Source organism: Miscanthus floridulus, chromosome 2, assembly GCF_019320115.1.
Source record: "Miscanthus floridulus cultivar M001 chromosome 2, ASM1932011v1, whole genome shotgun sequence".
NCBI lineage: Eukaryota > Viridiplantae > Streptophyta > Magnoliopsida > Poales > Poaceae > Miscanthus > Miscanthus floridulus.
Window position 1 is genome coordinate 4881002 of NC_089581.1, and position 23964 is coordinate 4904965.

The 23964-nt window shown below is 49.3% G+C and overlaps 3 protein-coding genes, 1 long non-coding RNA gene, 1 other non-coding gene and 1 pseudogene across 5 annotated transcripts; 4 read left to right on the plus strand and 2 right to left on the minus strand.

Moving 5' to 3' along the window:
- Positions 1 to 4837: 4837 nt before the first annotated feature.
- Positions 4838 to 5923, plus strand: LOC136537720 (uncharacterized). Its single transcript, XR_010779131.1, has 3 exons — positions 4838 to 5077; positions 5251 to 5448; positions 5555 to 5923. It is a non-coding gene; the product is annotated as an uncharacterized lncRNA (long non-coding RNA).
- A 1120-nt stretch (positions 5924 to 7043) lies between these two features.
- LOC136535991 (uncharacterized) lies at positions 7044 to 10981 on the plus strand. The gene is made up of 5 exons (XM_066528428.1): positions 7044 to 7182; positions 7307 to 7371; positions 7456 to 9062; positions 9174 to 9371; positions 10616 to 10981. Exons 3-5 carry the CDS (start codon positions 8400 to 8402, stop codon positions 10979 to 10981), a joined length of 1227 nt encoding a protein of 408 aa, XP_066384525.1. The 5' UTR covers positions 7044 to 7182; positions 7307 to 7371; positions 7456 to 8399.
- Positions 10982 to 11489: 508 nt separating this feature from the next.
- Positions 11490 to 12964, minus strand: LOC136537721 (glycine-rich protein A3-like). Its single transcript, XM_066529680.1, has 2 exons — positions 12557 to 12964; positions 11490 to 12171 (listed from the first exon to the last, which is right to left on the minus strand). Exons 1-2 carry the CDS (start codon positions 12873 to 12875, stop codon positions 11930 to 11932), a joined length of 561 nt encoding a protein of 186 aa, XP_066385777.1. The 5' UTR covers positions 12876 to 12964; the 3' UTR covers positions 11490 to 11929.
- Positions 12965 to 13738: 774 nt separating this feature from the next.
- On the plus strand, positions 13739 to 13811 carry TRNAE-CUC (transfer RNA glutamic acid (anticodon CUC)). The gene has a single exon. It is a non-coding gene; the product is annotated as a tRNA-Glu (tRNA).
- A 97-nt stretch (positions 13812 to 13908) lies between these two features.
- Positions 13909 to 22352, minus strand: LOC136515549 (leucine aminopeptidase-like). The gene is made up of 4 exons (XM_066509111.1): positions 21244 to 22352; positions 18842 to 19075; positions 18392 to 18718; positions 13909 to 14540 (listed from the first exon to the last, which is right to left on the minus strand). The coding sequence occupies exons 1-4, from the start codon at positions 22225 to 22227 to the stop codon at positions 14250 to 14252; spliced, it is 1836 nt and encodes a 611-aa protein (XP_066365208.1). The 5' UTR covers positions 22228 to 22352; the 3' UTR covers positions 13909 to 14249.
- On the plus strand, positions 22253 to 23105 carry LOC136515560 (uncharacterized; annotated as a pseudogene).
- Positions 23106 to 23964: the final 859 nt, after the last annotated feature.

Genomic DNA, 23964 nt, shown 5'->3' on the forward strand with positions numbered 1-23964 from the left:
GGCTGGTGCGGAGCACCTTGGGGGACTTTGTGTCCATGCTTGAGAGTGCTTAGGAGCCCTCCATCTCACACATACTTGATAGTGATCATTCGATTGTGTGAGTGAGCGATTCTAGTGCGATTGCATCGTGAGGTTGCATCGAGTGGCACTAGGTGATCGAGTTGCAAGCTGGTGGTGCTTGTTACTCTTGGAGGTTGCCACCTCCTAGACGGCTTGGTGGTGGTCTCCATCGAAGCCCGCAAGAAGCTTGTGCGGCGCTCCAGAGAAGAGCTTGTGAGGGGCATTGTGCTCGCCCCGCGGGAGCCGCGAAGAGCAACTTTAGTAAAGCGTGTCATTGAGCTACCCTCACTTCCGGGGTAGGTTCTTGCGGCGCCCGACGTGCGGGCTTGGCGGGTGATGCCAATTAGCCGCCGAACCACCAAGTGAGCGGTCGACACAACGAGGACTAGCGTGTTGGCAAACACGTGAACCTCGGGAGAAAAATCATCGTGTCAACCGTGTTCTTCCCATTGGTTTGCATCCCCATTACACATCTTGCAATTACTTTATACATATTAAGCTTGTGTAGTTGCTCTTGTAATTAGATAGCTTGTGTAGCTTGCTAATTACCTTCTTGCTTGTGTAGCATAGAAGTAGCTCCCTTGCGTGGCTAATTTGGTTTGTGTAACCTTGTAGGTCACATTGCTTAGTTTGTGTAGCTAAGTATTTGCGCTCTCTAATTAGGCATTGGTTGCCTTGTTATTGAGCATTGCTAGTGAGCTTAGTTAGCTTTGTGCTTTTGCTTACTAGCATGTGTAGGAGCTTTCTTGTTGCTTAAAATACTAGTGGTATAGGTTTGTGTAACCTTGCTCTTAGAATTGTTTAGGAGAGCTCTAGCTAGCCCGGCACCTTGGTTGCATATTTGTTATCTTTGCAAGGTGCTAGTGAACATATATAGTGGGGTATAGTCTTGGCTAGACCGATAGTTTTAATTTCGCATTTGTATCGGTTAGCCGACGCGATTAAGTTTTAGAAAAGACTATTCACCCCCCCTCTAGTCGCCATCTCGACCCTTCACCTGCGCAGGGTATGGGCTGCAGTACAATGGTTTTGACTTATGAATCTTTCCTAGCCTTGCTTCGCATGCCTTCTGGCTCCTATGAGTCTCTATCGGAGGGACGCGGGGTCGGGGTCCGGAGTAGCGCTGTGGGCAAAGTCCTTTGATTTGGTGGACCCGAGGGGTCGGAAAGCGGGTGCCGCTCCCTTAGGTCCATAACGTGGTGATGGCATGTCCGTCCTTCATGGAGATCACAAATCCTTTTCTGGAGTGTAGTGGTTGTCGTATATCTTCGTCGGGTTCCGTGTCCCAGAGCTGAAGGCGGCGCCTACAACTTTACAGGGCGAGGAGCACGTGCCTGCAATACCTTTTGGGCTCTGTAGCGCCCAGAAGGGTCTAAAGCACCCGTCCAGTCGTTCCCTAGCAGTACCTTTCCTGCCGGGGCGTAGGGTATGGTCCTTGAAGCCATGGTTGACCTAAATGTCTTGTCTTGCTCTGTACCCATCATCATGAGGGAACAAAGGAGAAGTTATCAGGTAAGATGAAACCAGTCTCTGGACATCGAACGGGGCGAGGTTCATCCTCGGTCGTCGAGCGAGACAGAGTCTAGTCCTTATCCCTTGGGCGTGACCGAGCCCACCCCTCAGGGGTCGGGCGAGGCGGAGTCTATCCCTCAACCCTCGGGCGAGGTGGAGCTGTCCTGAAGGCGTCGGGTGAGGCGGAGACTGTCCTTCAGCCCTCGGGCGAGACAGAGCTGTCCCGAAGGCATCGAGCGAAACGGAGGCCAGCCCTTAGCCCTCGGGCGAGGCGGAGCTGTCCCGAAGGCGTCGGATGAGGCGGAGACTAGCCCTTAGCCCTTGGGCGAGGCAGGGCTAGCCTAAAGGCGTCGGGCGAGACGGAACCAAACTTCCGTCATTCGGGTAAGGAACGTAGCGGCGCCCTTGTCCGTCCAGAAGTTTTTAACGTTCGATGGTTATTGATTCCATCTCTTGGGGTACCCTAGTATTAGGTCATCGACACGTCCGTTTCTGTAGATGGTAGTTAGGTCACGGTCTTATTATCCTGAGCACATATTTGCTTATGGGAGCGGAAAGGCTCGTTACGCTCTTGTCGTAGGTTCCGGCTCTTTCCGGACCGACCGATCGGTCTCCAGTGTGGGGGCTTGGATTCCAAGTTTGGACGGAGACCTGGATGCCATGACAGGAGTGGAATGAGTTGGTCTTGTTTGTACCTGGGGTACAAACGAGACGTGTGTTTTGGGGTACCCTGCTGGGATACATTGGTTAGCGAATCGTCGTTTCCGTGAGACGGTACTGACTTGGCTACGGTCTAGCACCGTAGTAAGAACTGGAATATGAAAGATGGTAAAATAATTCTGATTGCTCACCACCTGCTTAAAAGTAGCATAGGTGCTTACATAAAATGGTTAGTTAATGAACTAATAATGACTGCTAATAAAATTGACTATAAGGACGTACGTTTAGTAATGCTTCCGCAGATGCAATAACCCACAAGTCAAATAAGCCTTGCATATCCTTATAGTCTTTTGTTTTTCTCCTGTCGGGTAAGTCTTGCTGAGTATAGTCGAGTACTCAGGGTTTTAATTCCCCCTGTTGCATGTAACCGGATGATACTTAGAGCTGATTCTTGTGTGTGGAAACCTTTTGGTGGACTCAGAGAGAATTACTTTCCCGCTACGACCGTAGTGTTTATTTATAACCCTCATTAAAGGTTTTTATAAGAAAAGATGTAAAATCTGCTAGCATCTCTTGTATAAAAATGTCCACTATGTTAATGCTCTACCATGTCATTAAATTAATCTTGCTTCCTCTGTAACTCTGATAACATTATTATATTCCGCTGTTATAATCAATTGAGGTAATATTCTGTTACTGTAATAAAGTAATGTAAGAAATGATTTCAGAATGTTGTAAGCGGTATTCTCTCATTTATGATCCTAATGAAAAAATGTGGGTTTTTGAGTTCTTCCTTGGGATGTACTCGACGGAACTACGTAGTTTAGTGTCATCTTTTGAGTACTTAGTGTCTAATGGAAGACAAGTACTCCTGGGAGGCATTAGATTATGCGGTTTTGCCATAGCGGCTCGGTGGGCGTGGCGGCACCGGCGGCCGCGGGGCAGCGGCACGCGGGGGGTGGTGCGAGGTGGGGGCGGCGCGCGGGGGGCTTGCTGGGCCGGGCTCGGAGCAGCTGGCGTGGAGGACCAGGCATGGGCGTGGTGGTGCGGCATTGGTGGCGGGCAGGCTCGGGAGTCGCATGAACGAGAGAGAAGGAAAGAGGAAGAAGAGGGAAAGTAAAGGGAGCCCACATGTCAGGTAGGCACAGCGTCAAAGATGTAGGCGCTGAGCTCGGCGCCAAGCTAATCTATGGCGCCGAGTTGGCTGCCATGTCTGCCTCGGCATCAGCGTGGGCACAAGATCTAGGTGCCAATTACTATGACGCTGAGACGTGTAGTCTCGATGCCAATTACTACGGCGCCGAGCTGAGAGTCTAAATTTTAAAAGCATATCTGCGTGAACATATTTGTTACAAACTCCCTTCAGGCTCAGCCGCACCTGCACCAGACTCCCTTCAGCTTCAGCCGCCGCTCTGCTTGTCGTTCGTTTCCCCCTATCCTTTGTTCAAATCGAGCCACCCTCAATTGAACACCCCCCCCCCCCCCCCCCCCCCGGGGGGCCGACCGTCACCGCTACTCCGATGTCGGTCTCCGCGCGGGCATGTGGATCTGCTCCAGACCTCCACGCTGGCTCCTCTCTGCTTATAGTGGAGTGTATACGGTAGTCAACAACCACGCCACCTGAACTATCACACGCAGCATCGACCCCTCTATTCTCCACCCATCGTTGTTCCACCGCCGCAGCCCGCAAGAGAGCCACTGGCCTGATTCCATTGATTCCCTGCCTGCTCCATCCAGCGGCCATGGAGTACATGAAGGAGAAGGCAAAGCAAACGCCGCCGCCGCCGAGCCCAACCGCTGACCAAGACGACGGCAGCGTCGGCGGCGGCGACGATCGGATCAGCGCCCTGGACAACGACTTGCGCGAGCTCATCCTCAGGTTGGGCACCTCAACGTGAGGGACCTGGTACGCACGAGCGTGCTGTTGAAGCGGTGGCGCAGCCTCTGGAAGCACTTACCCGTACTGGACTTCTTCGGGTGGCCGGTGCTCTTGTCGGCCGGCGACCTCAGACAGTAAATCGCCATCATCAACGACGTACTGGAGCAGCGTGCGGGTGCGATATCGGAAGCCCGCATCGACGAAGTGAAGATCCCGCTGTTATTGGACGCGCACTCTTTTCTCCTTCTCGGCCAAAGACAGCAACTCCGGTGGCCGGCCATGGAAGCAGCGAAGGCGTGGATTCGTTACGCCATGCGCCACCAAGTGAAGGGTTTCCAGTTCAACCATTGCCTGCCACCACTAGCCAACAACAAGGTACTTGTAATAGATCTCGATGAGCTTCCTAGCTCCCCAAAGCTGGAGTGTATGCGTTTGAGGTTAAGGCACGCAGTAGTCCAACTGCCACGCACCGCGGTGTTCACATCACTCAGGGACCTCACGCTCGAATTCGTGCAGCTCGCAGTGGGCAGTGGCCACATTCTTGCTCGGCTCTTGTCATCGGCGTGCTGCCCAAGCTTGCAGAAGCTGCGCATGATGCACGTCTTCACCAGTGAGCTGGTGATCGACGCCGGCGAGCTCTTGGAGCTGTCCATGGAATGTGTCTGTGTCGATAAGATGGGGTTTCTGGAACTAAGGACCCCGAAGCTCCTGTATCTTGAAATGAACAAGTGCTATTATCTCGGGGCTGTCAGGGTCTCAGCCCCGGGGCTCAGGGAGGTCACTTATTTGGAGAACAGCCTCTATCCATGGCCCTTTGCCGTGCCTGTGGCGCATAAAGATTGACTTGATCACCCATAAGGAGGAGGAGGAGGACGACGACGACGACGAAGACCCAAATTAGCATGTCTCCTGAAGCATTATATCTCTTCAGTCAGGTGCCTGGTAGTGAATCTTTACGTTCCATCGGTATGTATATATCTTGTGAGACTGCGGCTTTATTTGCACTGTTTGTTTCACACTCTTTCTACTTGTTAGCTTAGCTTGATGCAAGGTTCAAATCTAATCTATTGTTAACGATATTCCTTTTCCAGTGGCTTAATTACATCTGTTTTTTTTCTGACCCTTGATTTGATCATCAGGAAGAAGAGCGACGCGTTGACTTGATCAAAGATAAGATACCACAGCTTCCTTATGTCACATCTTTGTTGGTTAGCATTGATGTTAAGTGTGAGCGCCATTCCTTTGGAGATGGTGTCGCAGGTCTCCTCACAAGATTCAAAAATCTCAAGCATCTCAGTCTGCAGCTAGACGATTCGCCGCATATCTGGTATAAGAGGGTGAGCACCACATTATCGTAACTAAACCTGCAGCCTTGTGTATTAGTTTTATATACAGTGTTTCCCTTGCACTAAACTATGCATATCGATCTCCATGCTGCAACAGGATGAATATTACGACCATGATGTTTGTGGAGACTTAGATTTCACCTGCAATCATTCAGACCACTGGGAATCAAGCGATATCTCTTTAGCTAACATCCGCGAAGCAGATTTTAGGGGAATGACCGGAACTGGCTGCGAACTCCGCTTCTTGCAGTTCGTGCTCGCAAGCGCCACAAATCTTCAAAGTGTGACCGTAAGCTTCAACTTGTACTTCATTAAAGAAGAAGTACAAGATAGCAGGATGCATTATTTTCTGCATAAGCTGCTCGGAGATGGAACGTGGACCTCCCGCGAGAATGAGGATCAGGATTTTGATAAGCTGCATAAGTGGACACCTTCTCCATGAACTGAGAGATGGTGCATGCATCTCTTGCTAACATTATAATTTATATTTGTCAATTAGTATCTAGTACTATGTCTGTTTTCTTGGTTGGTTTCTTTAATTTCCTTGTTGTTGGAATTGTATATAAACTATTTTCTGCTTTTGTACATAATGAAAGGGCAAAGTGCCTGCTGCAGTTGCTCAAAAAAATTAGTACTATGTCATTCTTGTTGCGACTTATATTGCATTGTTTGCCTGTGGCTTTCTTCTATGAAAAATAAATCACACAGTGGAGCAATAAATTTGCTTTTTTAAATTCCTGTTGCACTGCTAATCTATTTTTTTTTCGTGTGGCAAGTCCATCTCTTTTTGTTTACGAAATTCTTTTTTTACGACTTCATTGATGAAGCAATCCATGCCAGCTCCGAAGGCTTGCCACCCAAAGTACTCCCACGCGCAAAGTGTGTTTGGGGTACCTACCAACATGGCAACATACGCCCCCGGCCCATATACACAAAATGGAACCTGAACAGTCTCTCTAGCTAATCAAGAGCACCTCTCACAATGTATATATACTCTAGGATATGGATATTGATAATTATTGGCTGAAGGCCGATGCTAAACCTCTCACGCTAATGATCAAGTGCACATCTCACAATATACACTCTAGTACCAATGCAATGATCTAATGTTGTTGCACCAGGTGGGACCGAACACCGGTAAACACCCCCCCCCCCCCCCCCCCCCCCGCTCACCTCATCAAGTTTTAAAAACCACATTTAAAAAAAAAACGGGCAGCTTGAAAACCAAACTGTTACAAAGTGTCCCAATAATGAATGACAGCCCAGACCGGTCCCTAACCATGTAAACCACCGCACCAGACTCCTTTCAGGTGCCGCACAAGTCAGTTCGGGTTTCCCCCAATTTCCAAATAGGGGAAAATTAAATTTTTGCCATAGTTGCGAGAAGTACTCATCAAGTTGCCAATTTTAGTATGGCAATTACACATTTGCCACATGAATAGTTTTCATTGTATCTTTTTTGCCACTTTTGGCGTCGTGGCAGTCCAGATCAGCTTCCCACCGTGGATCGGGCAGGGGAAAAGACATTGCTGCCCCTGCCGCTTTATCCTGTCTTCCGGGCCCCTCGCTCAGTTCATTCCGCTCATTCCCCACCCATTCTCTCCCTCTTCCCCGTTCTCCTCGCGCTTCGCGGCGACTCCGACCTCTGGTGACGACGGCGCTCCGTGCTCATTCCAACCTGACAGATCCGTAGTTCCCACAGGCGCTCCTGACGACGCAAGGAAGGTTAGTGACGCCATTGCCCCGTATTATGCATGCAGCATTGGCGAACCAAGATTAGGGTTCGATGGGGATTTGGGGGGATTCGGCATTCTTGACCTGAACTCGTTTGTTTGCTATTCATATGTAGGCGGCTGATGTAGTACGTGCTCGATTCGGACCTGTGAGCATGGATCCTGCCAGCTGCCTCCCTTGGTAAGTCCTATTCTCGCCAATACGGGTAACAGATTGCATGGGCTGGGTGTATGTCTAATTGTGGAATGTTTACATTCATGGCAGGATTGAACCTGGCAATGTATTTAGAGTAGTTCTTAAAGTTGCTAAGTATACTGATATTGAGTATGGTGGTTTGTTAGAAATGGCTGAGCAAGAGCATGAGTTGTGGCCGGATAGGAGCATTGGGTACAGTCTAGCTCAGTTCTATGATGATGTTGCTAGAAAGATTATCTAGGGACCTAGCCAGACATTGTCAATTTGGGTTTTGGACACTGATACTGGCTCTGAATGGAAAATTAGAAGGGATGATCAATGGCAGGTAATGATGAAGGGCAAATGGGATGAAAGGGTGGCTCACATTGCTGTGGAGGTCGTTGCAAAAGATGGATATGAGAGAAATGATAGTTCAGTGGCATCTAAGGTTAGCAACAATGGTATTTCTCCTAGGTCTGGTCTCACTAATTTGGATGCTTCTTCTACTAGATCTAGTGCAGAAAGCACTAGTGATACCTGTACCTCTCCACCACAGCATGTTGATGAGACAGTTCCCTGCCTGTTTCCCCATCCGGTAGCCATAGAGTCCATGAATAAGAAGGCGAAGCGAACAACGCCACTGTCAAGCCCAACAACTGATAGCACCGGCGGCGACGATCGGATCAGCGCCTTGGACGATGACTTGTGCGAGCTCATCGTCAGCTTGGCGCACCTCAACGTGTGGGAGCTGGTGCGCACGAGCGTGCTGTCGAAGCAGTGGCGTGGCCTCTGGAAGCGCTTACCCGTCCTGGATTTCTTTGGGTGGCTGGAGCTCGAGTCTGCCGACGACGTCCGACGGTACATCGCCATCGTCAACAGCGTACTGGAGCAGCGAGCGGGTGCGACATCGGAAGCCCGCATCGACGAAGTGAAGATCCCGCTGTTATTGGACGCGCACTCTCTTCTCGGCCAAAGACAGCAACTCCTGTGGCCGGCCATGGAAGCAGCGGACGGAGTCGTGGATTCGTTACGCCATGCGCCACCAAGTGAAGGGTTTCCAGTTCAACCTTCGCCTGCCACTAGTCAATAAGACGCCTCTAATGGATCTCGATGAGCTTCTTCCTAGCTCCCCAAAGCTGGAGTGCATGCATTTGGGGTTAAACCGCGCAGAGGTCCGACTCCCACGCACCGCGGTGTTCACATCACTCAAGTACCTCACGCTCGAATTCGTGGAGTTAGCAGCGGGCAGTGGCCATCTTCTTGCTCGCCTCTCGTCATCGATGTGCTGCCCAAGCTTGCAGAAGCTGAGCATGATGTATATCAACTTCGAGTGCGCTTGGACCAAGGAGCTGGTGCTCGATGCCGGCGAACTGTTGGAGCTGTCCATGGAGGCTGTCGATGATATGGAGTTGCTGGAACTGACGACCCCAAAGCTCCTATATCTTAAGATCAACGAGTGCGGGGATCTCAAGTCACTCACGGTTTCAGCGCCAGGGCTTAAGGAGCTCACTTATTCCCCGAACAGAGGCCTCATCCATGGCCCCTTGCCGTGCGTGTGGCGCTTAAAGATTGACTTGATAACCCAGAAGGGGGAGGACGACAACGACGATGACGATGAAAATAGTAGTAATATCTGCCTCCTGAAGCGTTGTAGCTCATCATTGAGATGCCTGCTCGTGCATCTCTACGTTCCATGGGTACTTATATGTCTTGTGAGACTGCGGCACTATATTCTGTTTGTTTCACACTCTTTCTTTTTGTTGGCTTTGCATCTGTTTTTTTTTCCTGACCCTTGATTTGATCGTCAGGTTGAAGAACGTCACATTGACTTGATCAAAAATAACATACCACAGCTTCCTAACGTCACATCTTTGTTGGTTAGCATTGATGTGGAATGTCAGCGCCATTCCTTTGGAGATGGCGTCGCAAGTCTCCTCGCAAGATTCAAGAATCTCAAATATCTCAGTCTAAAGCTAGACGATTCACCATATATGGGTTTCAAGACTGTGAGCAGCACATTATCCTAACGCCAAATTAAGAAAGCCTGCAGCTTTTTATATATTATTAGTTTTTATCCAGTGTTTTCATCGCACTGCCTTGTTAATTGGCCGACAGTAACTAGGCCAAAGGACCTCGGGGGGCTTGGAATACCTGACCTTAACAAGTTCAGCAGGGCATTGCGCTTAAGATGGCTGTGGCAGGATTGGGTGGACACTTCTAAACCTTGGGCTGGAATGGAGCTTCCCTGCAACGATCTAGATCGGGCACTTTTCAATGCATCTATGACAGTCACAATTGGTGATGGGCAAAAAGCTCGCTTCTGGCATGACAGCTGGCTGGACGGTGAGGCTCCAAAGCATCTTGCGCCCAGTTTATTTGAATTAGTGAGATGTAAAAATAGGTCAATCCATCTTGAGCTCCGTAACAATGGCTGGGTCGCCGCTCTGAGGGGCCAGATCACTACAGCATCGCAGGTGGAGGAATTCATCTCGTTATGGATCAGGTTGCAAGATATCCACCTAACACCGGGCACTCCAGACACCATTACCTGGAAATGAACAGCCAACGGAGCCTATTCCACCCGATCGGCCTACATAATACAATTCTGCGGTTCCTACAGAGCATTTCGGAGTGATCTCATATGGAAAGCATTCACTGAAAACAAGTGCAAAGTATTCGTCTGGACCATGGCGCGAGAGAAAATCCTCACTGCGGATAATCTACAAAAGAGAGGTTGGCCACACCAAGACCGATGCGCCCTATGCAACGGCCCATTGGAAACGTGCCTCCACTTAGCCTTGCTTTGTCCGTTCACCAGAGCAGTATGGAATCTCATTCTACATTGGGAACACTTCGATGCGAGCATAATCCTCTCGGCCGAAGATCCAACCCATTTGATCTCGTGGTGGGAAGAGGTCCAATCCAAGATAACCAAGGACGACAGAAAGCGCTTCAACGGCTTGGTAATCTACACCGTCTGGAACATTTGGAAAGAGAGAAATAGAAGAATATTCACAAACACCCACGAAACGACAATGCAGGTGGCCTCAAGAACGAAAGAGGACATCCTTCAGAAGAAGATGGCTCATTCCTGGGGAGAGTAATCGTCCTAGACGACTCTACAATTTTTTCACCTCTTTACCCCCTTGTCTTGCTCGGGGATCTCTACAGCTCTTGTATATAAACTCTCTTTCCTATCTTAATGGAAAGGCAGAGGTCCTGCCATTGCGTTTCAAAAAAAAAAAAACAGGATGAATATGACTCAGAAGATGATGAAGCTTTCAATTTCACCTGCAATCATTCAGACAACTGGGAATCAAGCAATATCGCTTTAGCTAACCTCCGCGAAGCAGATTTTAGGGGAATGACAGGAACTGGCTGCGAACTCCGCTTCTTGCAGTTCGTGCTCGCAAGCGCCACAGATCTTCAAAGTGTGACCGTGAGCTTCAACTTGTACTTCATTGAAGAAGTACAAGACAGCAGGATGCATTATTTTGTGCATACGCTGCTCGGAGATGGAACGTGGACTGCCCGCGAGAATGAGGATCGGGATTTTGATAAGCTGTATAAGTGTAGTAAGTTTAGTAAATTGTATAAGTGGACACCTTCTCCATGAACTGAGAGATGGATGTGTAATTGCAGAGAGCGCGTGCGTCTCTTGCTAAACATTATATTTGTCAATTAATATCTAGTACTATGTCTGTTTTCTTGGTTGGTTTCTTTATTTCCTTGTTGTTGGAATTGCATATAAACTGTTTTCTGCTTTCCTAAACTATAATGAAAGTGCCACAGCTGCTCAAAAAAATTAGTACTATGTCATTCTTTTTCCGAATGCTTGCCACACAAAGTACTTCCACGCGCAAAGTGTGTTTGGGGGTACCACCAACATGGCAAAATATGCCCCCATGTACTATACACAAAAGGAACCTGAACAGTCTTTCTAGGTAATCAAGAGCACCTCTCACAATATACACTCTACGATATTGATAATTATTGACTGAAGGCCGAGGCTAAACACCTCACAGTATTCACTCCAAGAAATTGAAAAATGTACCAATACCAATGCAGTGATCTACACCATCTGCATTGACCAATGCAGTGATCAAGCATGAGCTCAATGCAGGACCGAAGCCAGGCTTTATCATGAGTTCATGACAGTGTATATATTGTACTATAAAACCTTTCTATTCTACTCCTATATATCTACTAACATGTGTTGAAGCACGAGGCGCAGCGCTGGGCCGTTTGCTTAGCAGCTAGCTTTAGTAGTCTGCTACCGCTAGTAATACTAAGCTGCTGCTCGATAGACCTGCTAGTCTGCTGCCGGGGCGAAGGAAGACGCCAACCAGCTCTGCTTTGCGCCAAACACGCATTCGATGCTTAAATTCAGACTGCCAACATCCGTACAAACTATTAGGGAATCACTTCCCATATTCATATCAAATTAGCATAACCGGCCGGGATTCAATATATGTTTGCTGATCAAGAATCTAATTAAGCCGTCAATTGCGGTAGCTGTGGTTTGTATATATATACTACTAGTTTCATCTACCCCGTTCATTCATCACTTCCACTTGCGGCCGAACATCTTCTTGTTCTTGTGCTTGCCAAACTTGCCGTGCTTGAACTTGCCATGCTTGAACTTGCCGTGGCCGTGGCCGTGGCCATACATCCCGTGGCCGCCTCCGTGGGACACCTTGTGAGCTCCATACGCCGCCGCTGCGGCGGCGGCACCTCCGGCCAACATCGCTCCGAAGCCTCCAGAACCCCCTGCACCGTGGCCTCCTCCATACATAGCACCATGACCTGCCAAATTTATTGTAATGGTTTGAATCGTATCACTCCAGTAGATAAGATGACGCTATGAATATCATACAAAATGTGAAGGAGTATCAACGGAGTATCATTTTACAATGTATATATGTTTCTGCCCTGGATTAATTCTGCGGCCACAATGGAGTATAATGAACAATGTATATATGTTTCTGTAGCATTTGTAGGTGGGGATCTGACTTGTCCCTGAATTGTTCAATAGAAAATGTATTGTTATATATGAAATAACTTGTACTAATTACACTAATGAATATTATTGCTATCCAACGTCTCTTATATATACTAAAAACAACAATGCCAAAGCCTAAACAACCAAGTTAATTAATTACTAATAAAGAGATGAATTAATGGACATTACCAGCCATCGGTGGACCGTGACCAGGATAACCAGCCTGTGGGTAGACCGGCTGATGGGGGTATCCGCTGGGAGGATAGGCGCCTGCACCCGGAGGGTACGCACCGTGCGACGGCGGATACCCGCCAGGTTGAGGGTAGCCACCCGGAGGCTGGTACCCACCAGGTGGCACCGGATACCCTTGTCCGGGGCCGGGAGGGTATGCGCCGCCCGGTGGAGGAGCTGGGTAGCCGGCGGGGTACTGGCCGTATCCACCCGGGTACCCTCCGTGGAATCCCTTGTCCGCGTTCGAGGGATCGTGGCTGTCCTTCCCGCCCCCCATGCCGCCTAGCTCCTCTCGATCAAGCCTCAACAACCACAAGACAGGTTACCTGTTGGAGCTTGGTGACCAGGGAGAGCTTCCGAGGACGAAACGGCGTCGGCGGCAATGGCGAACAACGGTCGGATTGGAAAGAGATATATGTGCAGCAAGCATGCTTCTCGGCGAAATCTGCTATTTTTAGAATTTCTTGATGTGGTTGTACGTGAAGTTAGGGGGACCTCGCCACATTTTCTGCCGAAGCTAGCAGATGTCACCCGGCCCACGAGTCGGCAGAAACAGCGGGATCAGTCTCGGTGTGCACACGTTCAGCCTGTTCGTTATTCGGTTTCTGAGCTGATAAGTCCGGCGGGTGCTGATTTGTTATGAGAGAAAAACACTGTTGGTTGACTGATAAGTCCTGACTGAAATAAGTCCGGCGGGTGCTGATTTGTTATGAGAGAAAAACACTGTTGGTTGACTGATAAGTCCTGACTGAAATCAATAAGCGAACAGGCTGATTACCTAAGTCAGAATTCCGTCTGACCTGAGGCGACAATGTTTGAACGGACACCCGGATAGATAAGCACTCCCTCCGTTTTAAATTATAATTCGTTTGACTTTTGATCTCAAGTTTAACCGCTTGTCTTATTCAAAAAATTTATATAAACATAGTCAAATTTAAGTTATTTTTGAAGAACTTTTATTAATAAAGTAAGCCACGACAAAAGAAGTAATGTTTAACACAAATTTTTAAATAAGACGAGTGGTCAAACTAACTCTAATTTAAAAGGGATTCGGCACTTCACTACTTCCTAATTCTGACCGTGACTTACCGTTATTTGTTTTATACGTCATATAGCTTTACATGGAAGTATGCATCAACTTCCGTTGTAGTCTAGCTGGTTAGGATACTCGGCTCTCACCCGAGAGACCCGGGTTCGAGTCCCGGCAACGGAATCTTTTTTTTGGCTTCCTTTTGTTTTTGCCTGAACCAACATGCCACTTTTACACATTCATTCACAAGATACTGTTTCTGGTTTAAAAAGGTGCAGCATTGCAGGGTGAAGCACAGTACACAATGATCACTTCGTCAATAGCCCATTTCACATCATTCCCAAGCTGCATGGAAGGAGTAGCCTTGCAATCCCAGAACATTTAAGCATAAGCAAAATCCCAGAACATACATTACTCAGGTACTACGGTTCTGAGTCCCCACATATTATAATATTATCAAGATGCAATACAAGTCTCAAGTTTTTCCTAAGTTAGTTCCAGGGCAGACGATAATTTTATGCCAAAGAAGCAACTGAGCAATCACCAGATCTCAGTTGCTCCCAACCGTGAATCGGGTGAGGCCGTGAACGATGGATTTGCTAAACAAGAGTCTTGGCCTGCTTAGCTATGCTTCGACAAAATGGACTCCGCGACACTGCGAGCTATTGGGTGGTAGAACTCTTGAGCCTCCGAGAAGATCCTCTGGGCCAGCATCTTCTCCTCGCTGGAGCACTTGGCCAGTGAGCTGTAGAGCGGGCGGAGGTACTTCATCCTTCCCACCTGCTTCAAGCATTTCTCAACCTCGTTGAAGTAGCACTTGCACCCGGTAGGGATCGCCAGCTGGAGGAATGCGACTTTGACCTCATAGTCACGGCTTTCAGATAGCTTGTACCGCTCGTCAAGAGCAGTGACCTGCATGCAGACAAGATATAGGCGTGTGGTCAGTCGATCTTTAAATTACTCATTGAGTTGTGATGTATTAGTTGTGTTAGAAAGAGAAGATCTGGTACACAACAATAACATGCTATGTATAACAACTAACAACACGCCAAAGCCTTTCATATAATATAAACTGATGGACATTGGACAGCCTCGGATGAACAGTAGCCCATTTCCTTACTTTGTACGTCATTATAGTGAAGAACAAGCTAACTTTAAACTTTCGTCAATCAAGTTATATGTTACGGGATGCTCAGGTACAAAAAGCCAGCTATGTGTCGCCGCATTGTTCCATAATTGCTATCGGCCGTCACCTGAACTCACTGCCCCATTCTCTCAGCAGGAGACCCTAGAAGCTCTGAAATCAATGGATCGGAACAGTGCCCCAGGGCCGGATGGTGGTAATGATACCGAAGAAGCCAGGAGCAGTAGCTGTGGACACCTTCCGCCCCATCTGCCTGCAAAACTGCTCCATAAAGATCCTTGCCAAGGTTCTCACAAGAAGGCTGCAGAAAGAAATTGGGAAGATGATCGACTTGCATCAGACGGGCTTTCTTCAGGGCCGGTCCATTTCTGAGACATTTGTGTTTGCTGCAGAAGTAGTTCAGGCCTGCAACAAAAGGAAGCTACCTTCTCTTGTTCTAAAACAAGATTTTGCTAAGGCTTTTGACACGGTAAACTGGGAAGGATTGAACCACATCTTGGGTGCTCGGGGTTTCCAGCAAGTATGGTGCAGCTGGATGCAAGATATCCTTTCATCATCAAAACCAGCAGTGTTGGTTAATGGATGCCCCGGAAGATGGATAAATTGTAAGCGTGGTCTCAGGCAAGGTGACCCGCTGTCACCGTACCTTTTCCTACTGGTGGCTGACACTCTACAGGCTATGATCCAGACGGCCACCACAGTCAAACACCCCATAGACGACGATGCGCCTTGCGTGGTGCTCCAGTACGCCGACGACACTTTGATTGTGCTCAAAGGAGAGCTGGCTGCTGTCCAAGAATTAAAGTGCATTCTAGACAAGTTCTCTGAAGCCCACAGGAAAATCAATTTCAGTAAAAGCACGTGGGTTCCCATTCACATGGATCAGGCACTGGTCGACCAATGCACCGCTGAAATTGGTTGCAGCCAGCAAAACTTCCCTCAGAACTATTTGGGCCTGCCTCTATCTGCGTCTAAGTTGCCTCAGTCAGCTTTCTCTTCTTATGTGGACAAAACAGACAGATTCCTGTCATCCTGGCAGGCCTCGGTACTCAACAGCATGGGCAGAGTGGTTCTCATCAACTCGGTCCTGGACAGTCAGCTGGTATATATAATGTCTGCAACTCAAGTTCCACCGGAAGTCATCAAGCAAATAGATAGGCGCAGGCGATCTTTCCTTTGGTCAGGCAACAAGGAGACATCAGCAGCCAAGTGCCTGGTTGCCTGGCCAAATGTCTGCACTACAAAGGACTTGGGGGCCTGGGCATCAGGGATCTTGGCACTCAGAACATTTGCCTGCTGCTAAACCTGATCCACCGGCTGCACTGTACAAACTCCTCGGCATGGGCGTCATGGATCAGGCAGACCGCGGACATTGCAAACATGAGGTGCGACAACCTTGGGCGACATTGGGAGCTTCTACGCTCCCTGCTACCACTCTACCAGGCGCTGACGACAGTCCAGATCGAAGATGGTCAATCTACTCTTTTCTGGTCCGATGTCTGGATCGGAGATGATGCACTCGATGATCGCTTCCCAAGACTTTACAGTCATTGCACACTAAAGGAATCAACAGTTCACCAGGCCATCACATCAAATCTTCAAGGGGCCTTTGTAAATCGGTTATCTCCTCAAGCACAGCATGAGCTCACTCAGCTCAATGAAATCATCCATCAAACAATGCTCTCCGATCAGCCGGACAAACGGCTATCCCCTTTCAGCCGAACCCCGGATAAACTTGACACAGCCACCATCTACAGGCTACTCAAGGCAAAGGGGCAGGACAGCGACCCGGCGTCCAGCTTCATCTGGAAGAATGCCGCCTCCCCCCCAAGAGTTCAAATTTTCTCTGGCTTCTGATCAAGGGTAGAATTCAGTGTTAGTCAAATCTTAACCACAAAAAGATCGTGGATTCTCCCACTTGCTCAGTCTGCGGCATGGATGAAGAGACTCCGGACCACATCATCTTCCACTGCCAAATTGCAACTCAGTTTTGGTCAGCACTTGGGCTACAGGCAAATCACAGTTTTCAGACCAACTGCACTGCGTTCAGAGGCTTCCAAACCTCCCTGTTGATCAGTATAGCACCTTCATCTCCTTATGCTGCTGGCAACTTTGGAAAAGGAGAAACGGTGTGGTATTCCGGAATGAACACCTCAACCTCCGAAACCTGTTGCTATCTTGCAAGGCGGAGGCTATCCAGTGGAAAGCGAGAATGCCAAAGAAAAGCAAAAAAGTCATTGAGGCTTGGTGCTCGACCCTTAATCAGGCGCTGAACATTACGACAAATGTAATATAGTTGAGCTCAAAGTTCCTCCCCTTTTGTAAACATCTTTGTAATCATGTTGCAAGAGCTATAAGTCAATAAAATCAGGTGGGGAGAAATCCCCCCCCCCACCCCCCCCCCCCCCCCCCCCCCCCCCCCCCCCCCGTTGAAGTTTTCATAAAAAAGAAATGAACAAAAATACGGTTTATATAGATATGACCATGTTTATAGTTTGCTAAAGAAAGAAACAAATGATCTAGTTACAGAAGTCTCTTCATGACTAAATGGTATTCTGCCATACAATCTCCAAGCAAGTTTTTAAACCCACTAACCCACCATCCAAAAAGTGGGGAAACTGGAGAAAACAATGTAATTTTCAGTGTTGATCTACATAGATTCTACAAAAGATGAACAGAAAACCAGAGCTCCTAAAATTGAAGTTAAGGTCGTAAACAGAAGAAAAGACAGAAGTATAATCTCCTCCACATAACAGATATTTGATCTTTCAGCTACCTAAGGCCAGCCTCAACGCTCCATGCTAGCTGGGAGCTTCAAGCTCCACGTTTGCATTGAATGTCCAGATCGACTTGAACAGTAGCCCTGCAGGGGTACTGAGTGCTTGTTCTGACAGATAGCAGAAGCTACTGCACAAGCGTACGATGGAGAACCTAGGACCATGCGAATCTCGGTGGAGAGAGAGAACACGTGCGGCAAAAGGTCAGGGAGGTGCACTGCAAAGCAAAAGTAACTTTTTTGGACAGGGCAGAACTTAGCGTTGGGTCGTGATGGAAGGATAGTAGTTTCAGAACTCCATCTAGGTGTGCTGTCACTTATTTCTGAAGCCAACATCCATATTAGCCTGCGCTGGGCTTGCTCTAACTGACAAAGCCAAAATAAATCAACATCATCTAACAAGCACAATGCATTTATAGACTCATTCAAGGCTATATGCTTCTACCACCACCACAACGCCTCTAAGTCCCAAGCAAGTTGTGTTACATGCTTTTGCCACTCGTTCATGTATAATCCAGTTCAGTATAATTTCCACTTAAATAGTGATTTATCAATAAAACATGGATGCTGTCTTGCAAAGTAAATTAAGCAACTCAATTGGAATAGATAGAACACAGATGCTATGAATGGAGGGATTCTGATTGACTGGAACAGGCAATGCAACATTCTGCAGTGCTCAACAGCCGATGATAGACCTGAAACACACATGCCAAAGCCTAACAGTTTGTACTATGGCAGTCATCATATTCTGAATACTTGAATAGAATCATCACAAGCACCAGGGTAACTTTCAGACGTACCAATAAATGAGAGATAACATTGGTATTTGATAAGAACTCATACCTGTGAGGCTTCAACATCTGTTGGTAGATTTTCTAAGTAAAGTTCCCATTCTTGCCCACTCCAGTTTGCCACCTCATCTTCACTAGGAAGTTTTCCAGATTTGAATTCTGCAGCTAAGGAGAAGATCTTTTTGTAAGTAGCTGAATCTGGTTCCATGGCATCAGGAGGGATACCAGTCCCCTCAACCCACAGGTGAAGGTCAATTTGGTTTTCTATCCCAGGTACATTGGCTTTGAGGAATTCAAGAAATGTCTCTGTATCTATTGATTGGAACTTGAAGGTTGCAATGTACTTCTTTAAGAACTCGTCAAAAGCAGGCCTGCCAATCTGATACAAGCAACACGCATAAGACATCACACATTAGAAATTAGTCCAATATTGTAGTAATTTTACCGAAAGAATGTTGCAAGGTACAGTAGAAGAGTTGCAATGTTCCATACTCCCACCCACCTCACGCTCGATTCTCCAAAGAAACTGGAAACCTTTCTCATAGGGCACTTCAGAGTACACATCATCAGGGTCAATCCCTGCCATCTTCAGCTTCAACTTGGTGAACTCCATGTTATCCTTAAACCTCTCCATCACCCTGTTCAATCTCCTCCATCCAATCCCCATGTTTAAGGCTGCCCGCTCCTCCCCTTGCACAACCTCAACAATCCTCCTCTCAGCATATGTTGTGAATCCCTGTATCAAGTGACAACAATATGAGACTGAAATGTCAATATACAAGTATACGATATATATATTATATAAGTTTTTAGGCACTTAGGCATGATAACGAGCATCATCATAGCCAAGGGAAGTTGCATATTTACTCCTGATTTGACACTGCAAACTTGTCCAAGTTCAAATATGCCACTGAACCATCAAAGTTCTGATTTGACACTGTTTTAACTCGGTCGTTATTTCTTATTTTGTTTTTTTTTGCAAAAAAAAATGGCAAAGGAAAATACTACATTAGGGTTGAAGACAAAACTGCCCCTCATTATTTCTCCATCTTCACCTGCCTGCATACCAGCTCTCCCATCACTGGCCCATGCTCGCTCAAATCCAACCCTTTTGCCAGCCCTCCTGCTACTCCCCATGGTGTACCTCCACGGCTCCACCTACCCATCTGACACCTTTACTCCTGTTGCTGGCTCCCTGCTACCCACGGAAGCCAGTGGCTGCAGTGGATGGTGACATGCACGGGAAAGGCAGAAGAGAATGGCATCGCCCTCAGATATGATCTCTGCGCAAACTACTGTCAGATTCTTCAAGCAAATGACCGGCGGAGTGGAGAATGAGCAATGAAGTGGTGGCAGCAAGGAGCAAGGGATCAACTGCGGGCTGGGTTTGGATGGTGGACACTAGGTTCGATGACGATGACCTTTATCTGGATCTCTGAGAAGTGAGAACCGATATTGGTGACACCACAACCGTTCATCTCAGAGCAACGCACTGCCCAAGCTGCATGGTTCACGCGAGGGCTGAGGGAGTGAGGAAGAGGACATTGTCGTCAAGGTGTGGCCACAAGGGCCAGGATGTGGAGGCGGAAAGCCAGATGGCAATGGACCTCGGTTTGTTCGTAGAGGCGATGGTGGTATCAGTCCAGGAGTAGCGACAATTGAAAGTCACCATCCAAGGTCGATGGGGCCAAGGAATGGGGTCAAGGAACATGGTACACTACTTGCAAGAGTTTTTTACAAGGTAGAGCCAAAAAGGGCCCCACATACCCAGGGAGGGGACGATGTTCCCGAGTTGAGGAACACCGCCTTCGACCCCATTTCCTGTGACGATGGAAATCTAGGGGCATTTGTGCCAAAAAACGACATTAGTCAAACCTATCAGTCCAGTGGCAAGAACGGTAGGGCCCAATCCATTCCATTCTGATGGCAAGTTTGCAGCTCCACATTTTTAATGGCAAATGTGCAATACTATTCTAAGTAGCAGCAAAAATGCAACTGTATTAGAAGAGGGAAAATCATAAGATTTCACACAGTTTCAGAAAAATATGCTCTCTAGCATCTCCCACCTAACATTTCACACACTGGTCAGAGAAACGGTAAAAGCATTAGAAGATCTTTCTCAGAGTCATGGTGACGCAGTACCCAGTATAGAACCAGACCCGGGTTACTGGAGTGCAACCAATCTAGCAGAAAATGTATAATGCTATAAAGAAGCATATATTCTCTGTCTATATTGATAAAGAGACAAAGTTCTTGTAGAGTATAATTCTCTTAATCTAAACTAGGGTTCTTACACTTCAGATCCATAATCGAAATCATACATAAGCTACTGGCTAAACTTGACTCACACAAATATTCAATGCCATGGGAGACTAAGCTAGTAGAAAGGTCTATATGGTGGTAAAGAGACAAAGTTCTTGTAGAGTAAAATTCTCCTAATCTAAACTAGGGTTCTTACACTTCAGATCCATAATCGAAATCATACATAAGCTACTGGCTAAACTTGACTCACACAAATATTCAATGCCATGGGAGACTAAGGGCCTGATCGGCTCTGCTTTTCGGTAGCTGCAAGGGTTGCTGCTGTTTTATTTTCTATTACAAGCTACAGGAAACACAAGCGGGCTTGCTGTGCAGCCACAGCGCTGCTGCAGCAAATAGTTCCGATCAGTTGGTAAGCTAGTAGCGAGGTCAGATATTCCACATAACATGGAATATAGGAGACGTGTGCATATAGACCCACTTGTCATTCACCCGAGTGTCATCATAATTAAGGAGTCAATCTTAGTGTCATTTTTGCAATTTTTTCGCATATAGATTACTACATTGAATTTTGAGGAAAACAACTGATTGCAAAGTAAAGGCTGACAGTGACAACATCAACAACAACGTGAGTTCACTCACCTCATTTAGCCAGAAATCTTCATTGGTCTTGTTAGTAATCAGATTGCCAGTCCAGCTATGTGCGAGCTCATGCGCCACAACCTGAGCCCCTGCAGCATCTCCTTTGATGACCGTGGGAGTGAGGAACACCATCCTGGGGTTCTCCATGCCTCCATAGGGGAAGCTGGGTGGCAGCACGAGCAGATCGAACCTCTCCCATTCATACGGCCCAAAGAGCCCCTCCCCAACCTTGACCATCTCCTCCACCCCGGCGAACTCCCTGGCCGCCTCGTCCAGCACCTTGTCCCCTCCCGCCGCGTACACCCGCGTCCTGGGGCCGAGGTCCCTGAACCCGATCCCGCCGGCGGCGAACGCGAAGAGGTAGGGCGGCACGGACTGCTCCATCTGGAACTCCTCGACGATGCGGCCGGGGGCGCACCACAGCTCGTCGTCGCACGCCCCGCGGTGGTCGGAGGGCAGCGGGTCCCGGCGCGCGACGTGGCGCGCGGAGGCGACGGCGGAGAGCTGCTCGGGCACGTTGAGGAGGAGCGAGAAGGTGATGCGCGCGGCGGGGGTGTCGTGGCAGGGGAAGATGGAGCGGGCGTGGATGGACTGGCACTGCGAGAAGACGAAGGGCTGCGCGGAGGCGGTCTGCGGCGGGGCCAGCCACTGCAGCGCGGAGGCGGCGGGGGAGGTGGAGAAGGTGAGCCGGAAGGAGGTGGTGTCGGGGGGCAGGGTGAGGGTCAGCGCCGTGCCGAGGACCGGGTCGGCGGCCGCGGCGAGGGAGAAGGGGATGGGCTCCGGCGTGTCGGCGTCGGTTGAGGCGGAGTGGACGGCGAGGGCCCGGGTGTCGAGGAGGAGGTCCCCGGAGTGCGGGGCGGAGAGGGTGAGCAGCGCGGAGGCGTGTATGGTGGAGGCGGCGAAGTCGAGGTAGAAGGTGAGCGTGGCGCGCGAGACCACCGGGTGCGCGCCGTCGGTGTAGGAGTGGGGATCGACCGGCGCCATGGCTGCTCGCTCCTGCTGTGGCGAACGAGAGAAAATGGGAATTTTGTCCTTTTTAGCGAGACGTGACCGTTTTATCCCTGTCTCATCTTGCTCTGCTCCTCACGGTCACGGCAATTTCTCCTTTTCTCTCCCGTTCTCTCTCCTTCTCGACCGATGTTCGGGCGGGGGCCCGACGCCGGGGTGACTACGACGGCCGCCGGCAAGGGCGCGGCGGCGGCGGCGGTGGCGGGGCCCGGGAAGCTGCGCAAGTCTTCGTCGCTGAACGTGGCGGCGTCGTTCACGCGGGTGTGCCTGTGCGCGCCCATCTCCTCGTACAACGGCGAGTCGCTCTACTGCTTCCAGGCCGACGCGGCGCCGTGCCGTAGCTGCAGCTAGTCGCGCGCGTCGTCGGCGTCGGCGTCCGGGTACGGCGTGAGCCTGCTGGTGGCGGCGCCGCCCGGCGCGGCCGAGCTGAAGCACGCCGCGGCGGGCCGCGGGGGGAGGACACTGGCCGCGGGCAAGGGCGGCGGCGGCGGCGAGCTAGGCGGCGCGCGCCGCGTGTTCCGCGGCAAGTCGCTGACAGACAACATCCTGATGCGGAGGTTCGTGGTGGACGAGGAGGCGACGCGGCGGCGCAACGAGATGGAGGTGATCCAGCGGCGCCACGCCGCGGCATCCAAGCGCCGGCGCCTAGGAACGGACATCCCAGCAGCTGGAGCCGGGAGGGGAACGGACAGTCGCGTGGCAGCTGCAGTAGCGTAGGCGCGTAGCATGGCGGAGCCTTTTTCCCTGTCCTGTGTGCTTTCGATCGGCTCGCCGTCGCCTCTCTGTTTTTTCCTCTGTCGTTTTCCTCTTCTGCTGTTGCTGTCTGTCATGCGCTGCGAGAAGGAGAATCTGGAGCAACGTACGCACAGTTTTAAACAGAATAGTAGCCTCTGGCAAGCGCAGCTAGCGTCGGATGACGACGACGACGCGCCTCCCCTGTGCCCCTGTGACCGCCACCACGTCCGCTTCTGGTTCGTTTCGTTCGCTGGCGACCTGTTGCGGGCGCTCGGGCTGCGGTTGGTCCGTCCGCCGAAGCCGACGACCCCGACGGGGGGTCGGTGTGGCTCGTCTGAGCCGAGACGATCCGTTGGGTACGGTACAGTACGGCAGGTGGAGTAGACTGACGAGCAGTGCGCCAGTGCGTGCGTGTACGCGCAGCCTGTCGACGGCGGCCCGCGTCGGGCTCCCGCCCGAACACCAGTCGAGACGGAAGAGAGAACGGGAGAGAAAGAAGAAATTGCCGTGCCTTTGAGAAGCAGAGTAAAAGAGAAGGAGACAGGGGTAAAACGGTCACGCCTAGTTAAAAAGATAGCGTCAGAAATTTACAAGGAAAAAACACGAAATGGTAAAATAGCGTGAAACACACATTTTATAAGAGCATTCTAGTGAAGCCCATAAACTTAAGGGCATTCTAGCGAAGCCCACTCCTCATAAGGACAAAATTTCCATTTTTTCGACGAACGAGACGGGACTTGACACTAGGCGAGGGTTTGAACTAGTCGATGGAACTGGAGGGTTTGGTTGGTTGGGTCTTCGAGACAATTTTTTTTATTTCTAACACTTTTTTTAACTATTTTCAAATTTGACATTGATTTGTTTTATTTTCAAATCTAACATTTTTATGCGCCTATTGTCAAGGCGCGGCCAAACAACGTTAACGCGTCATGCATGGCAGCGCGGCAGCGACGATGCCGTGGCACTTCCCCGGCCCCT

Excerpts from the sequence above, each read along its gene's own strand:
- LOC136515549 (XM_066509111.1), bottom strand. The coding sequence starts at position 22,227 with ATGGCGCCGGTCGATCCCCACTCCTACACCGACGGCGCGCACCCGGTG. Across the intron at positions 19,076-21,243 it reads AAGATTTCTGGCTAAATGAG|GGATTCACAACATATGCTGA; the intron begins GTGAGTGAACTC and ends CACTTGATACAG. Across the intron at positions 14,541-18,391 it reads CAGATGTTGAAGCCTCACAG|GTCACTGCTCTTGACGAGCG; the intron begins GTATGAGTTCTT and ends GTCTGCATGCAG.
- LOC136535991 (XM_066528428.1), top strand. The coding sequence starts at position 8,400 with ATGCGCCACCAAGTGAAGGGTTTCCAGTTCAACCTTCGCCTGCCACTA. Across the intron at positions 9,063-9,173 it reads TGCATCTCTACGTTCCATGG|GTTGAAGAACGTCACATTGA; the intron begins GTACTTATATGT and ends TTTGATCGTCAG. Across the intron at positions 9,372-10,615 it reads CATATATGGGTTTCAAGACT|GATGAATATGACTCAGAAGA; the intron begins GTGAGCAGCACA and ends AAAAAAAAACAG.
- LOC136537721 (XM_066529680.1), bottom strand. The coding sequence starts at position 12,875 with ATGGGGGGCGGGAAGGACAGCCACGATCCCTCGAACGCGGACAAGGGA. Across the intron at positions 12,172-12,556 it reads TCACGGTCCACCGATGGCTG|GTCATGGTGCTATGTATGGA; the intron begins GTAATGTCCATT and ends TAAATTTGGCAG.